This window comes from Cyprinus carpio, chromosome B13, assembly GCF_018340385.1.
Source record: "Cyprinus carpio isolate SPL01 chromosome B13, ASM1834038v1, whole genome shotgun sequence".
Classification (NCBI taxonomy): domain Eukaryota; kingdom Metazoa; phylum Chordata; class Actinopteri; order Cypriniformes; family Cyprinidae; genus Cyprinus; species Cyprinus carpio.
This window is the reverse complement of record NC_056609.1, coordinates 15,569,498-15,587,599: the sequence shown is the minus strand read 5'-3', so window position 1 is coordinate 15,587,599 and position 18,102 is coordinate 15,569,498. Positions and strand designations below refer to the sequence as shown.

General features: G+C 35.0%; 1 protein-coding gene across 1 annotated transcript; it reads right to left on the bottom strand.

The window, feature by feature from the left end:
- Positions 1-442: 442 nt before the first annotated feature.
- On the bottom strand, positions 443-15,409 carry LOC109107467 (melanopsin-A). The gene is made up of 10 exons (XM_042736822.1): positions 14,408-15,409; positions 13,543-13,676; positions 8,280-8,483; positions 6,597-6,768; positions 6,192-6,353; positions 5,785-5,892; positions 4,729-4,924; positions 4,455-4,625; positions 3,277-3,345; positions 443-2,765 (listed from the first exon to the last, which is right to left on the bottom strand). The coding sequence occupies exons 1-10, from the start codon at positions 14,542-14,544 to the stop codon at positions 2,508-2,510; spliced, it is 1,611 nt and encodes a 536-aa protein (XP_042592756.1). The 5' UTR covers positions 14,545-15,409; the 3' UTR covers positions 443-2,507.
- Between the last annotated feature and the right edge of the window lie 2,693 nt (positions 15,410-18,102).

Below are 18,102 nucleotides of genomic sequence, written 5' to 3'. Positions count from 1 at the left end.
AAATAGACCAGCTTTTATTATTATTATTTTTTTTAATTTAGTGATGTCACTTGACAGTAATATTTTATGAAAGAAAAATTTGAATTATTTTTGCTAATTTGATTATGAAATAACTTGCTCCTCTCTATATTCTACAGAGAAAAGAAACAATTTGTAGAACTGCAGGTTTATTTAAAAAAATAAATAAGAAAAACCACATAAGAGCATTTCAAATATACAATAATGTTCTCCTTGGTGTTGGATACATATATATACTGTCTTTCATGTGAATGGATTAACATATACACATTAACATATATATTCTGATACAATTTGAGACTATACTTAATAAAAACAGTCCATTTTTTTTTTTTACAAACAAACCAGCTAAAAACATATAAACAAACAAACCAAAAAAGAACAACAAAACACTAGATAACTCTAAATAGCGCTACAATGTTTATTTGCTAAACCGTGTCTTCCAGAACTATCTAGAAGAGCAGCCACCATCACATTTGAGTAACGTCCAGTCACAGAGTAAAAAGGCAGCATAATTGTTTAAACATTAATAGTTGAATATAATTTGATCTAAAGTGAATATTCAAACAGTGATAATTAAAAACAAAGAATAGTAAAAACAACACGGCTGAAGAGGTGGATGCATATGTGAGCTGCATGTGAGCAGTATTCTTTAGGGTCATTCATCTCGAAGATAGACTGCTGGAAACACACATAGCATGCATTCTCTGTTGGTGTGATTTAGTGAGATAATGATGTGTCCCTGCTACAGGTATATGCATTCTGGGGCTTGGGCTGTTTAAGATTTACTTTTTTCCAAAGCAATCCAAAAATCTTTTTATCCCTCCAATCACTAGATTACATCAGTGAAACAGATGATAAACAGATGCTTTACGGTGAATTGAGGTGCTGTTTCTATTTTCACTAATGTGATGTAGCCCATATTTGCAAACTGATAACAAATGAAATTCCACATTCTTAACGCTGAAGTTCTTAGGGTTCTGTTGCAACACACTGTAACTTTCAGAGGCCGTTAGTAATATTACAAGAATTTTACAAAACAACAACAACACATTTACAACTTGCATAAAAACTAAAAAGAAACTAAAAAGACAAAACATCTAAAAAATGTCAAAACCAGAAATGATTACAATGCTTTCAAAAATCAGCAGTCAGGAGCAGAATTAGAAAGGCTTCCAATCTTAAACCTACACTATTGGCATTTTGGAGGAAAATGTAAGTTAATTCCAATGTAAAACCCCAATGTGGGTATTGGGACCAGCTCTATGTAACTTCTGGCCCTCTAGCGGTTACAAAGTAAAACTGCATGTGTATAGTGGGAGAAGATTGGTTGTGCTTCGGGCTCTGAGCCTCTGTGCGACTGACTGTTAGGCCTGTTTGAGGCACTGATGTACACATGGATACAGCGTTTCTTATCGGAGAAGACAGACGAGTTTGTGTTTTTAATACTGGAGGTTTGAATGAAAAATTGGTACATTTGTCTCATTTGGACTGACAACAAAGTTTTAGCTTCATTCTACTACCACACCAAAAACACTCACAACATCAGAACTGCTTTACTTCACGAACAGATATGACATGACAAGCATAGGAGAATAACACGTGTACAATTTCTTGTCTAAATTATAAATTAGTATTGTAGTGTTTTGGGGTAAAGAAAATACATGGCTTGGAAGATGCATTTTTTTAAACTCTCCTCAGTAACTATTTGCTATTTTGTTTTTTAAATATATAAAAAGTTACATAGTGCAGCTATAAGTCTGAAGATCTGATAAGTTTAATATTCAAAATGAGATCACCATGGTGACTAAACAGATAAAACAGGATTCTAAGCTGTAATATTGCTTCATATTACATACCTTGAAGTTCTGTGGAAGCGAGCATTTCAGTGTCTCATGAGCAAAACTCACATACCACAGTCTTAAGATGATCCTGTTAAGCAAAACATTCAGGTAGAGTCCCACTTTGAGTAAAGATAGTAAAATAACTATGAAATAGCATTGTCAAACAGGTGAAAAATGGGCTACATTTATAATGTTCTAGAAACTTAAAGCTTAACTCCCTAAGTAACTGATATAATCTGTATATGCCATTTGACATTGATGACAGACTAAAATAATCTGAGATGCCCTTTCTTTCCATCCATCCGAGTCTCCATGGACTGAGCTGTAACTTTGCCTGATTCAAAGCACTGTCTGTTAAATGCTTCCTTAAAATAGAAGGAAACAAAGATGCTGGACATTGTGTAACAGTTTAGGTCATCACAAAAATGTATTACACATGTAAAAGACATCAATGTTTGACTTTCATACTTTACATTCTGTGATACAGAGCACTGATTAATCTCTCAGGGTTTGTCTTCATTTCAAGTTTCCCTTACTAAAGGTCTAAACCACAGAACAGGATAACTCACAAAAACACTAAACCTCAAAACAAAGCTTGAAGGTAAGGATTAGACGGCGAGTGAAGTGGCATAAGCACTAGAGATACTAAGGGCGAGGGTTGTCTAATAAGTGAGCAGACTCAGGGGTTTCAGCCGCAGTGGAGAGATGCACTGCCCCCTGCTGAACTCCTCCACGAGAGTCTCTCCTAGTTGGATTTGCCCCAGCACTGGACACACTTGAGCGGCTGCTTCTGTAGCTGGGCCGTACCGAGGCCAGGAGAGATCTAGACTCAGAGGTGATTACAATACTGGGAATCCGACCAATCGCACCTCTTGAAATTGGCATGTCTGTACCGTCACCAGCCTGCAAACAGCACAGAGAAAGGTTTTGAGAGATTAAATCTACCTATTGCCAATTATCAGCCTTTATTGTGCATTAAATCAGAATCAAAACAAACAAGATGACCTCCGTAACAAAACACTGATGGCAGAATTCTTGGTTTAATGAATAGGCATTCATATATGAAAGATGATTAGGATTATTCTTTCAAAGGCACATATTTCTTCTGCAGAAAAAGGCATTAAATGGAAAAATGGAACAGTAATTTTATTACACGCTTTTCTTCTGCAATCAGAATTCAAATTCATTAACTAATTACTTTTTTTTTCAACAGCACACTGATTCATCAAACAACATTCTAGCAATTTGAATATGCTTTCAGATTTTTCATGTACAAATGTGATTGCCTGAACAAGTTGTTCTGCCAGTTCTACCAAAATAAAACATTCCTGACATCAGCAAATTTTACAAACCATGCCATCTACAGGATCCTGCAAATGCTTGTCCAGTTTATACTAAACTTAAACAGACTCACAGCTAAAGGGTTAGTACGGTCCGGCTGAACGAGTCCTACCACAGACACATCTTCCACATCAGAGGAACTCTAGGTCAGAAATGAGAGAGTCAGGATAACCAAAAAAGTCTAGGGTCAGAAAGTGTTAACTTCTGTTCAGCAAGTACACATTAAATTGAGACATTTATAATGATACAAAACACTTCTATTTCAAATAAATTCTGTTCTTTTAAACTCTTTATTCATCAAAGAATCCTGAAAAGAAATGTTTCTCCAAAAATATTAAGCACAACAACTTTTTAATGGTGACAGGAATAAAAATGTTGCTTGAGCATCAAAGTATCAAAATGATTTCTAAAGAATCATATAACATCTCAGGAATAAATTACATTTTAAAATATATAACAACAGTTCTTTTAATTGTTTTAATTTTCACCATATTTTAATCAAACTAATTTAGCCTTGGTGTGCATTAGAGACTTAGTTTGTGGCATTTTGTAACAAAAAGAAAAAAGAAAACATTCATTCATGTTGTGTATGATGATCAGGACAACCTCATAAAGGTGATCTGCAGGAAACAGCTCAGGGTGCTGCATTTATGTCAGAAGGAGGACCATTTACCTAAAAAGGTTGTTTTTCATTTACCCACAACAAAACCTAATCATAGATTCTAGAACATAAACTACTTAATTGTCTATTTTCAGTTAAATTTATGAAATATACAGTGTTTGTGTGTCTGCCATTGTACATTAATTTTATACTTAATACTATTATACTTAATTCATGCCCATCAGATGTTTGTTTCAAAGCAGTGGGTGAGTAACACACTCCTTGATTCACTAAATACAAGACTACTTTGAGATTGTGTTGACATGAGTTCCATGAATCAGTTTAGTATGGCAAAAACAGACAGATAGTGATAGTGCGGCGTATCTGATTACCATCACAGATTCACTTGAATACGCTACACGGAGTGTGAATTTGTAGGTTTCCTATAAGAAGGCTGAAATGTGTTTAAAAATGTGACTGCCCAAATTTACTGACTAGGTCAAATGTCAAGCTATGCTCATGCTTCAACAGAGTAACACGAGCATTAACAGAGTATGACAGGATTAGCAATTCTGCATGAACACATTTTCATAAGGCTACAATCCTTTGATACTTGCCACATATGTAATACATTCAGCATGTGAGGTCACCTTTTCAAAGATGCCCGAGTCATGGCTTTTGAGCTTTGACTTGAAGCTGGACGAGTTACTAGGTTTGAAGTCTGGGATCTCTGCAGTGTCCTTGCTGATGTCACAAGACACCTGCCGGCTGGCAGGCCTGGAGCTCATGCTGGAGAGATCAGCCTCAGTATCTGTCCAGCCCTGAAGAGTAGAAACAGGTCATAAAATACATCCATTACAATCACATTTGTCCATGAGAAGACTAATCATCATATCTAGAGATCCATCAGGCTCACACACTCACAGATTCACTGTCGGAGGCTGAGGAGAGCCGGGACTTGCCAGTGCTGGTTCTGCGAAACTGTCCGGACATATCAGAGGACTGGCTTGTGACGGTGGAACGACGTGTGGACATAAAGCTGCTGTGGAGCGAATGAAGGTCACGCTTGGGGACGCACAACAGCACACGAAGACATGGAATGTATTTGGCTATGGCCAACCTGACAAAGACACAGATGAGATACAAGCATGAGACATCGTAGACATGGTGGATTCATATTTACTCTACATACTGTAGAGCATGATCCAAACCTGTTCAGTCAAACAATAACTTAAATAATGAAAATATAAAAACAACTAATACAAAAAAAAAATACTAAAATAACATTGATTGCTATCAGAAATGTCAAAATCATTGTGTGTAGTCTTGTAAAAAATATATACACAGATATGTTTTTAATTCAGTAGAACTGAAATCAGTTTTAAAGGCAGAAATAGTAATAGCAGAAATAAGTTTCCTGAAATTTTTTTGTGTCAAAATATATGCAATAACTCCAGAGCTTCAAATTAAAAACATGAAAACATGTTCAGTGCATAGGGACTAAAATGTGTTTAGGAAAATGTGACTTAGTGTTTTGGGAGAAAATCTAATCAAAATGACTTTTTGACCCAACAGACCTTACACATGATACCATACCATCAGGATGATCTGTGCAGGATTAATTATTCTTTATGCTCAAATGGATATTCAGGTTAATTAAATCAATAATAAAAAACTTTAACCCAGAAGCAATGCATGTTTGTGATCAATTTACGATTGAATGGCTCAGTGAGCTAGACACTAGGAAAAATGAAAACAATCATAATTTGCCTCAGGTGTTTAGTCCTAATGGGGCCAGACCAGGTAATCTAATCTCTGACCCATGTTCTGCATTAATTGAAGGTGAGTTTGTCCATTAAAATGTCAAACATTACCACTCACAGTGCCATTAATGATTTTCATTACCACTTTGGCTAAACCAGTCTAGTTTCAAAAATATTGAACTGACATCAACAATTCTCAATGAGATTACCACAGTACCTGTATTTGGGGTGTGTGATGGCGTAAATGATGGGATTGTGGATTGCTGAAGCCTTGGCTATCACAGCAGGTACTGAATTCATATACGGTGTGAGCATATCAGAATACCTGAAAAATGCAAGTGTATAAATTAATCAATATGTTAACTTATGTATATATATATATATATATATATATATATATATATATATATATATATATATATATATATATATATATATATATATATATTACTGTATGCCATTACCTCTGTACTTGTAGTCTACATAATAACAATAAGTTTTGATCAATTTAATGTCTTCGCAGAATAAAATAATAATTTCCTAAAAAAAAAAACCTAATTTTTTTATGGCTATGTATATTTTATATTACATTATATTGTGTTGTCAGGGTTGGGATTCATTTACCCAGCAAAAGCGGTCAGTGCCACAGTTGAATATGGAGACCAGGAGATGACATACATGAGAATGACAATAAGAGCAATTTTCGCCATCTTCCATTCATTTTTCAGCCGTTGAAATTGTTTAATTGTGTCTCTCTTGTTATCGCCATTAATTTTGCCCACAGCTCTTCCAAAGACAAACAGAAAGCATCAGTTAAACAACACTAAAGCTTATCTGTTTTCAATAGGTCACACCTCAAGATTAATTAAAATGCAGAATAAAAGTGTTTAAGTACTTCAGTGTTACATTTTACTGACATTTCTCCAATACAATTTACATTTTTAAAACAAAAGACATATAACACCTTTGGAACACTGTTGATGCTAATAAATTCATATTGTTCTGTTAGAACTGTATCGAAGAACTCACTCATTAGTGCTGCGAATGGATCGGAAAATAAAGAAATAGCAATAGATGATGACGATAAGTGGAATGAAGAAGACAAAGATGAAGAGGAGCATAGTGTAAGCTCGCACAGAGGGTGTGAAGGTCACATAATCCCAGGTGCAGGAGGTCAACAGCCCTTCAGGAACATAAGCACCTGCAAAACAGAGACAGATAGACAGACAGACAGAAAAATAACTATAAAATAACAGAATGTGTGGAGAAAAGGAAAGGATAGCCAGCAGCTAAGCCTTTTACACCCGAAGAAATATTGTCAAAATTGGAACAAGCTCACAAAGAAAAAGGATTTATGAATACTGTCTGGCTGCTGGGCAAACGCAGTGAAATACAACCCAATGCACACACAGCTGAGGATATTTAAGAAATACGCTTTAATCACAGTATTTCTTATTGCCACCAATCACAGTCTGGCTTTCATGCATATGTGCAACTATCATCAGTTCTCCGAGGTTTGAGGTTGGAAGATATATGCTGTCAGAGCCGTTAAAGGACACAGACAGCCTTCGTGTGAAGAGCAGGTTGCCTGTAAACCAGAGATAGAAAGTGCTGGAGAGCCAAAAGCACCAGGCTTTCTATCCCTCTTAAGCTGAAAGCCTTGGTCCTCAGAGACCACCTTTATGCGACACAGAGTCCAACAGCGCACTGTTTGTAAAGCCATTGGCTAACAACTCTCATGCTCGTGTGCTCACACATGGATGACCCAGAATGCTCAGTATACTTGTCCAAAAAGACCTGAGCTTATAAAAGACTGATGCATCCTGTGAAAAGAGCATCAAAGGTGTACTCAACTCCATAAACACAGGACCACACTTAATCACCTGCAAATGCACAGACATAACATGACATAATAATATAAATAACATTTGGTTCGATTTGGTTGTTGAGAAAAGCTACAGGTGTAAGGCAAGATGATGCATTCAGAAATTTAGAACAGTGACAATCAACAAATGTGAAAATATTAGCTCTTTACATCACAACATAGCAAATAACTAACAGTAAAACAAAACAATAATCTTATAACAGTAGCCATATAATTTACTAATGATGCAGTGCATGCTGGGACTTCATGAACCCTTAACATTTCATCACTATTGTTCAATATAAAATTCTTTGTTGTTTGACTAAATGGAACAACATTTGTGGGAATTCTGTTGATTTTCTATAGAAACACATGCAGTGGATATGATGTTACACTTAACGTGATAGTTCAATGTCAATTTATTCACCCTCATGTTGTTCAAAACCTATATGTCTTTCTTTTCTGCTGAACATAAAAAATATATATTTTGCAAAATGTCTCAGTGTATTGGTTTTGTCCATACAATGGAAGTCAAAGGTCATCAGAACTGTTTAGTTACAACATTGTTCAAAATAACCTCTTTGTGTTCTTCAGAAGAAAGAAAGTCATACAGTTCTGGAACAACATGAGAGTGAGTAAACGATGACATAATTTACATTTTTGGGTGAACTATCCCTTCAGGCCACAGTTAATAATGTACAGTATGAATGCCCTTGCAGGCCTGTTAGATAAAAATATCAAAGTGGCATTAATTCAAAACAAAAAAGCATAAGAACACTTTTCAATTAAAACAGTTCACAAAGTTAAATAGGCTTAAAATGTTAAAACAACAGATATAGTACACTTACTCCAGCCAAAGAAGGGTGGCAGGCTCCAGCCAAGTGAATAAGCCCAAGCTATCAGAAGGATCAGCAGAGCTCTCTTTTGAGACAACACACCGATGGAGGCTAGAGGCCGTGTGATCACGAAATATCGATCCACAGCGATGACCATGAGAGTGATCATGGAGCAGATGCCAAATAAAGCCCCACAGAATGCATACAACTCACAACCTGGAGAGACAGGAGGAACAGAATTAAGTGAGTCTATAACCAAGCATAGCTTATACAGAATTGACATTTCTGTGGTCAATTCTAGCAGTTTTGTTGGAGCAGTGTTGGTGCTTGTTGGGTCACTGTGAAAATAACATTTATGTTTCCAAACATTATACTTCCAGAAAACTTCTTAAAATATATGCTGCTGTTTGTTGGGGCAGTGTGAACCAGCTTTTAGGCCTGGAGACACTTGGCTGGCAGGAACACAGACCGCCGCTGGCTCCATTTGAGGGCTGGCATCTGTGGAAGCGGTTAATTAAAATAATCTGCTCTGAAAACTTACAATGAATGTTTTTCTTTCTGGTTACTGCCGTCCATCTCCATCTGTTGCTAAACAGATTTGTGTGTATATATGCTTAGGTTAACTGACTGCTTAGTGTTACAGTACAATACTGTGTTTTGCCACAGAATTGGAAAATATATTCAAGTGAACTATTTTGCAATGCAGTGGTAGTGGTATTTTGTGGTATTTTGTACATTCTGAAATGGCAATGATTTGAATTTTATTTGTTTTTAAATCAGTGGTTCTTAACCTTTGTCTCCCCTTATTGTACTACTTGATTTACAGGATAAATATTTTTTACATTAATTAAAGGAATCCTCCACCCCAAAATGAAAATTTTGTCATTAATTCCTTACCCCCATGTCGTTCCAAACCATGTCGTTATTTGTTTTCTTCACTTACAAAAAGTATTCTCATCGCTTCATAACGTTACGGCTGAATCACTGATGGCAGATGGACTATTCTGACGATGTCTTTCATACTTTTCTGGACCTTGACAGTGTAACTTACTTGGCAGTCTATGGGACAGTCACAAGCCTCCCGGTTTTCATCCAAAATATCTTAAATTGTGTTCCGAAGATGAACGAAGCTTTTACGGGTTTGGAACTACATGGGGGTAAGTGATTAATGACAAAATTTTAATTTTGGGGTGAAGTATCCCTTTAAATTTCCACCTGATGAAATATTGAGTACTGCTGAGACCCCCAGCGGGCCCCGGATCCCTAATTGAGAACCACTGTTTTAAATGAACTTTGTCCACCCAGCATATCCAAATGCACATCATAGTATCCTAGTAACACTACTGTCCTATATCAAATAAACACACACAAATACAGAGATAGAGCTTGTTTGTCTGAAGTCTGTTTCACATAATATATCATGTCATCAATAAAACAGGTCAAACAGAAGAAGAACCAGCAGAGAGCCGAGAAACATGATTTAACAGCATTATACTCGACACACACACAGTCTGGCACCTCCTCAACATCCACACACACTGTCTTCTACACTGTCAAGGCATATGTAAACAACAGAATGAGTGGAAATGCATTCAGTCTGATTCATGCTCATTTGTGCTTGTTTTCTCAGAACACATTTACTAGATGCACTTTAATAATTACAAAACAGAGGCATCTTTTATTGAAGATAATCCTCTCACACATCAGGATGTCTTCTCTATTCTCTCACACCTTGTCAGGTAAATTATGCTTTCAGGTTAATCCTGGAAAAGAGCATTTTTGTGAGTTTTATCTGATTGATTGATTGATTGAGAAAGCTTTCAGGGGGATCAAGCACACAGTTGTCACGATTGAATTAACGGTGGTTGTATTTATGGTAACATATTTATGCCTTGATTTGTAGAGCAGTCAGAGCTGACAGAAGCAAGAAACACATCTTTTAAGAGTTTCCACCAAATAAAACTGGGTCAGAGTCCCTCCTCCAGGAGGGAGGCTTCAAACTCTGCTTGGAAAAGCGTAATGCGTCAGGATCCCAACAGGGAGACCAGAGGCTGTTCTGTTTGAATGGAAGTCAATGGAGCAGATGCCTTCAATATGCTAAATAAACTGCTTTGAGTGGATATTACATAATAAATTGATTTTTGCTGTCTGGTATGATAAATTAGTTGTTTTACAGAGAATTATTATTATTATTATTATTATTATTATTATTATTATTATTATTATTATTATTACTATTATTATTATTATTATTATTATTTTGTTACAGTCAGGATTGAATTACGCCACTGCATTTTCAGTATATTTAATATTTGACAATATTGGTTCTTTTGACTCAATGGCCCCCATGGTCTATAACAATAGTTAAAGGAATATTGACTTTCCTAGCTGTTACTGGATAAGGATCAAGAATAAGGATTTTTTAAAAATATTTTTTAAATGTTTTAACTTTACCCCATAAAATATTGTACAGCTTGGCATAACTATAATTTTATTAATTCACATGACATTTCTGGGTGTCGAAACCATAATTAAAAAAAATATAGCTGCAAGCATTTTAAGGCATTTAAGCAAATACAAAAAAGACATTACATATTATTTATCAAGACAGTATCTAACTAAATCTACGATTAAAAAGGGCATTTTTGACAATTCCAAGTAATTTACCATAAAAATATGATGACCCTTTACAATCAAATTGTAAAGTGCAACCTTTTTTAGATAAGTCCACAGAATTGTACTGCAGTGGTTTTCTTGAGGTTATGCAAAAAACCTAGGTCTAGTATGCAAAAGAAGTTTTTTTTTAATTATCTTGAACAATTTATCAAACGATTTGATTGACAGCAGTGGTCCTCAAGGCAAAGTTGTTCAGAATGAAGAGATCTATCATATATGAATACTGGTTACATGTGTGAAGAGTTGCGCAATATACAATCATTTACACGCTTGAAAAATGCGATATTGTCCCCAGTGGGCAATTTCTTTTAAATTTCTCACAGACCTTTAGGGCCGTAAGTCAAACAGGTCCATCCAGTTTCATTCTGATCAGCCTCCGTTAACCCGTCTAATAGGTGCTCTAACTTCATTGGTTGATGGCGGCCATGTTTCTCAAGATACACGAACGTGTTCATAAACAGCTGTGGCACTTTGGACACAGACACTGCGTGTGAACTTTCAAGTCAATCGGAATAATGGCTGTGTCATTTTTATTTTATTTTATTTATCCAGTTATAGCACCACACAGTGGCCAGACTCCAGGATTTTTCTCATGTGACCTCAGATTGAGTATGGGTGTTGATTTGGTATAAATATCTCATTCAGCTGAAAAGTTAGAGCCATTTTAGAAAAAAGTGGCCCCGCCTCTATCAAACATTTCAATCACTTTTAGGTCAGAATGGTGATCTTTGAAAATCTTAACAATTACAACAGTTGCTTAAAACCCTAATTACACTTCCTCTTATATCCAGATTTTTCAAGACAGTTGTAGGTGGAGGCGATATCTAGTTTTCTGCTTTTTTAGTGCTTGTTTTATATCTGCAACTTGTATTCCAATAAAACCAACCACCAGTCAATGCTGATGAAGGCAATTAAGATTCAGTCCTGATAGGAGCTGACATTTAAAACACCTCAGGGAAAACGGAGTCTTCCATCATCTAATACCACAAACAGCAGCATTTCACAGCTGAGCAAAATGACTATCTAACAAGAAAAGCCTCGATGTGCAGTTTTTTTGAGAGGAATTTAGAGATATTCAAATTTGGCAACTGATGAAAAAGAAACAACTGTACTAGAATAGTTTACATGTACATCGGCCAGAAAGACATTTATTGTTCTTAGCAACAAAAGCATAAAGAAAGATCGGTATGAATCCTTGTAAGCATTGAGAGACAAAGGCCGTCTCCAAGGGCAACCTCTCCTTCATTTGAACCCATTCAACCTGAGAAGTGATTCATCTTGTTCTTTAAATTTAAATCTGTTCATTATAATTCAAAATGTATAGTAGAGTACAATAAATCATGTACGTGCATGTTTTATTTCAGACACTGCCTATGCATTAACTAATGATCTATCTGCAAAGAAAAGTCTATCTATTTGACTGTGTCTGTGTGTACATTTGACTGATCCTGTTTGAGCTCTTAAACTGACCAAATCACATTTTGCTTCAACTGTTTTATCAACAGGGGCAGCGTTATCACACAAAACTACATCCATGTCATATATATATATATATATATATATATATATATATATATTATATATATATATATATATATATATATATATATACAGTACAGACCAACATTTTGGAAACATTACTATTTTTAATGTTTTTGAAAGAAGTTTCTTCTGCTCATCAAGCCTGCATTTATTTGATCAAAAATACAGAAAAAAATTTAATATTGTGATATATTATTACAATTTAAAATAATTGTTTTTAAATTTATTATACTTTAAATTATCATTTATTTCTGTGATGCAAAGCTGAATTTTTAGGATCATTATCACATGATCCTTTAGAAATCATTCTAATATGATGATTCATTATCAAAGTTGGAAACAGTTCTGCTGCTTAATATTTTTTCAGAACATGTGATACTTTTTTAGGATACTTTGATAAATAAAAAGTAAAAAACTTATTTATATTAAAAATTACTGGTCAGTAATTTGGGGTCAGTAATTTTTTTTTCTTTCTTTTTTTTAAATAAAATCAATACTTTTATTCAGCAAGGATGTGTTAAATTGATAAAAAGTGATAGTAAAGAAAATATATTATTAGAATAAATATTATTAGAATTTTTTTTATTATTTTGAATAAATGCAGTTCTTTTTAACCCTTTTATTCATCAAATATATTAGACAGCAGAACTGTTTCCAACACTCATAATAAATCAGAATATTAGAATGATTTCTAAATGATCATGTGATAGACTGGATGTTACATGTGACACTGAAGGCTGGAGTAATGATGCTGAAAATTCAGCATTGCATCACAGGAATAAATTAATTTTTTAAAGTATATTCAAATAGAAAACTATTATTTTAAGTTGTAATAATATTTCACAATATTACTGTTTTTTCTGTATTTTTGATCAAATAAATGCAGGCTTGATGAGCAGAAAGAAACTTCTTTCAAAAACATTAAAAATAGTAATGTGTCCAAACTTTTGGCCTGTACTGTATATATATATATATATATATATATATATATATATATATATATATATATATATATATATATATATATAGTGAAACCATACATGTACATTTCTTTTACCTTTTTCCCCAAAGATCCATCTCTTGTGCATGCTGGTGGTGAAAAAGATAGGTGCCTGGGTGGCACACATGAGGAAGTCTGTGATGGCAAGGTTTATTATGAACAAGTTGGCAGGTGTCCTCAGTGTCCGGCTCCTAAACACACAACAATCAGTTGTTAATTTCTCTGTTCATTTAGTAGTTTATATAATGTCTTTGAGAATATCAGCCTCCCTGTGCAACACAAATAGCTCAAACAACCCTGAAGCAATTAGCGTGTCTACAAGAAACACACAACAGTTTAGTTCCCGCCTAAAACTAGTATTTTTTACTGAATCAAATGAGTGACGGATTGATGACTCACTCAGACAGTCACTTGATTTGATCCTAAACAAATCAGGGTTTTTGAAGAAATAGGTTAAATAGATGATTCCATGACTCACTCATAAAATCAGTCGACTTATTTCTGAATAAGTCTGTGATTTTGAAGGAATTGGTCAAGTGACTGATTCATGATTCACTCAAACAGTAGATTGTTTCATTCCTAAATTAATCAGTATTTTTGAACAAATCAGTTGAGCAGATGATTCAATGACTCACTCAGTCACATATTTCTGTCAAAATGAGTAGATGAGTCAAAGTTCCAGATCACATTCATAAGACAAGCACAAACTAACAAACATCCCACCGAGTTATTCAGTTCAAAGAGTGGACTTATCTATTGTGGAAAAGTGTCAATTCAAAGTTAGTGACACTGAAGTGGCACAGGCCTAATGATGCTGAGCACCAATCCATTGGCCTACAGTTTAGCTTCTTTTGATAATGAACAATAAAAATTTCATACAGTTTTACAAGTGTTCAATTTCCCCACATCCTTTTTTTCTCACCTGCTGAATGCATAGATGACCAGGAAGTTGCCCAACATGCCAGTAATACCAACAGCAAGGATGACAGCACCAATAGTGTAATGAGCATGATCAGGCACGTCCACTGTTGGGAAAGGGTAAACGGATTCTTCCACCATGGCAACTTGAAGACACAGGAGCGCACATTAATTAATAGTTCAGATGAAAAGGAGCACTTGCTGTTTTATAATGACCTTTGCATCAAAGAGTGTGCAATCTGTTTAAGAAACACCATTAAGCCTGAACTTAGCTGACACCACAAAGACATTAATTAATTCAATATATGGAAGGGGAGCAGAAATATAAATAGAGGCACACTGTAGATGTTTTAAATATTGGATTGAATGCATTTTTAGACAGATCTCATGATGCCTAATTTTTTTCCCAAAAGGATATCCAGTTGTGGTTTATCTTCTAAATGGGAGTTTTCACTATATCACAGAAGGGCTTTTTTCTGTTTATCGACATATATAATCTGTTTTTGCAAACAATAAGCCTCGGATATGTTTTCATTGTATTATATATTTGCAGTAAAGCATTTTTTATTCACTAGAACAATACAGCCATTTTCAGGTCTGACTATTTTTTCTACTATATTTTTGATTGAATTCTTAACTGTATGAAACACAATGTTGAAGGGTCTGTGCACTTGCAGTTAAATCCAGTTACAGCTGATTTTTGTGCACATTTCAATCTTTTAAACAGGCCTAAATGACAGTGAGCTTGCATTTCTTTATGCTTTTCATTGCAGATTCTCGTCTAAATCAGGACATTTAATCTGTTCATATAAATATTGGTTTCTGTCTTGTGTGTATTAAGAGACAATCTAGTGTAGTGCAAGATAGAGCGTGAACATGCATAGCTGAGATTTTTATTAAAAACTCTCAATGACAGATCAATTAGAGCAACAATATCAATGTTAATCTAAGGCCAGTAAGAGAGGCTTTTTGTCACTTTGAGCAGTAAATCCTTTTAAATAAACTGAAATAGAGACTTAAAATTACGAGACCTAAGAAATCCTAGTAAAGCAAAGGGATTGTTTTAGGTGGCATAATCTCTCACAACAATCCATTCAATCAGATTCTGGGAAGTTATTGCATGCATTCTTTCAGCACGTTACAAAAAGGTAAGAGAGGTTTTTTTTTAATAACCATATAAAGGTCAGAGTTATTTTTTGTAATCAGTTTTATTTATTTCACTTGGCATGATACAGTGTAAAAAGGAACACAAAAGGCTTTCACAGAACAATCATAATTAAATGCAAACTTTTATTTTAGAAGACATTTGTTGACTGCAATTTCCTCAGGAAAAGCTTTAATGAAAAGACCTTTAAGTGCCAAGGCTGTGGGCAAATGAGATGGCTGAATGCAGGACAAGCACTCCCGGAAAAGTCATTTCAAGGCAGATGAATGTAACCATGTGGTCATGATGGAGGAAATATGACAAAGCAGATTCAGTCTCTGCCTTCGGTATGTCAAGTGAAGATGCAGAGACAACTCTTTACCAACAAACTGTCAAAATCATCATATTTGTTATGTAAAACACAGAGTCCGCTATAACACAACCATGCATTTTTTTCTGGGTCATATCTTGTTTTTGTGTAGTTGTGTTCATGTTCTCGAGGATGTCACACAGTCTGTCTAATTTGGTTAGTTTCTCCTGAGTGAGCGATGAGTTTTAGCCAAAATGGGTTTGCTTGGACACAAAACAACAAAACACAATATATGAGAATCGTTTCTCCTCTCTTATAAATGTTTGTGAGCTGATCCATTTTGCTATATGTTTAGTTGAATTTTTCTTTTTGGATTTAGCACTAGTAATTTTCCTTAATCAAAACAAGCCACTGGATGAGAACTACTGTGCAGACAAATAGTTTTTGTTTCATCCAAGGATGGCAAATAATATTTTGAACTCCAACAGCATAGCTGATTAAAAAAACAAACAAACACAAAAAAATTCATTTTCAAATAAAGATTAAAACCTTGGAAACATGGTTCCTTTTACAAACATCCAAACTAAATTAATACAAATCATGTTTCTCATGAACCTCAACAGACATGGGCCATTTTGTGTCATCAAAACATTTGTTAAACCACTTCCATCTTGAGCTCAAGTGGTGAATTTATTTGTTCTGAAGGTTTTTCAAACTATAGCAGTAGCCATTGCTGTGTGTTTTCATTCATTACTTCTGAGTTTGGGGTCAAATGAAGATCTAAGCCATGAAAAACTTTGAGAGCTGAGATAAGACGGTCTTATTTCTCTGGAATGAGAAGGATTCTAATGAAATAGATACTGTTTGAGTCCCACATCTGTTTCTCACTCAGAGTAATATGACAGTAACTGTGTCAAGGCGTTTCGGTGGGATTTTTAATGATGTTTCAAAGCGAACAAGCCTCTTCAAAACCATGTAGTTATTCTAAAGAAGAAAGATGGTTTAAAGGTATTTTAATTTTTTGCAGATGGGATAGCTCATCATGAAAACATTTGCTCTGGAAACAGGATCGCCTCACGACAAACAACAAAATTGTTTTGACAATTTTTTACCAATATGTTTCCCACTCCTGAGGACAAATACAACTCAATGTTATTGTAAAGAGTTAACATTACACAGATTGTTTCTTAAAATAGGAGTTTTCTTCAACTTTGGAATTTTAACTTTAAAATTAAGCATACGGTGCTTCTTATGTTAAATAATATTGATAATTTATAGTCATCTACAACCCCAACTCCAGAGAAGTTGGGACGTTTTGTAAAAATGTAATAAAATCCAAGATCTGTGATTTGTTCATTCTCTTTAACTTTTATTTAATTGACAAAAGTACAAAGAAGAGATTTCCAAAGTTTTCACTGACCAACGTAAATGTTTTTTAATTTTGATGGCTGAAACACACTCCAAAAAAGTTGGGACAGAGGCATGTTTAACACTGTGTAACATCAACTTCATTGTTTGGGAATTAAGGATACTTTTTTTTTTAAAGATTTGCAAAAGTTTTGTCCAGTCTCTCTTGAAGCAAGGCTTCATATGCTCAGCATTCTGTGATTGTTATTGTCTAATTCTCCTTTTCATGACTGGTCATACATTTTCAATAGGAGTCAGATCTGGACTTTGGGCAGTCCAGTCAAACAAATTCACAAACCACGCTGTTGTAGCACACGCAGAATGAGAGCTGGCATTGTCTCGATCAAATAACCATGGACATCCCATGAAAGACATCATCTTGACGGCAGTATATTTCTCTGTACAACTCTAATATACAGTATGCCTTTATGTCAATGGTACTTTCACACATATGCAAGTCACCCATGTCGTTTGCACTGATGCACTCATATACCATGACAGACATTTGGTTTTGCTTCTGTCGCTAATGAACGTCTAGATGGTCCCTTACCATTTTTCCCAGAAACAAGTTGAAATGTGGATTCATCTGAGCACAGCACACATTTTCAAGTCTTTTTGACTATCTAAAATGAGCTCTGGCCCAGAGAACCCGGCAGCAGCGTTGTATAGAATTGGTGTATAGTTTTCTCCTAGAGTAACAGTTTCAAGTTGCATTTCTTGATGCAGCAGATGGTGTTAAGTGACAGCAGTTTTCTAAAGTACTCCTGAGCCCATGTGGATATATTTAACACAGCAGCATGACGATTTCTTATGCAATGCCATCGGATGGCTCACAGGG

Bases quoted from the DNA above. Each gene is read 5' to 3' on its own strand.
- LOC109107467 (XM_042736822.1), bottom strand. From the start codon at position 14,544: ATGGTGGAAGAATCCGTTTACCCTTTCCCAACAGTGGACGTGCCTGAT. The intron at 4,925-5,784 runs GTACTGTGGTAA...TGTCTTTGTCAG, and splicing joins ATCACACACCCCAAATACAG to GTTGGCCATAGCCAAATACA. The intron at 3,346-4,454 runs GTGACCTCACAT...TTTCTGACCTAG, and splicing joins ACTCGGGCATCTTTGAAAAG to AGTTCCTCTGATGTGGAAGA.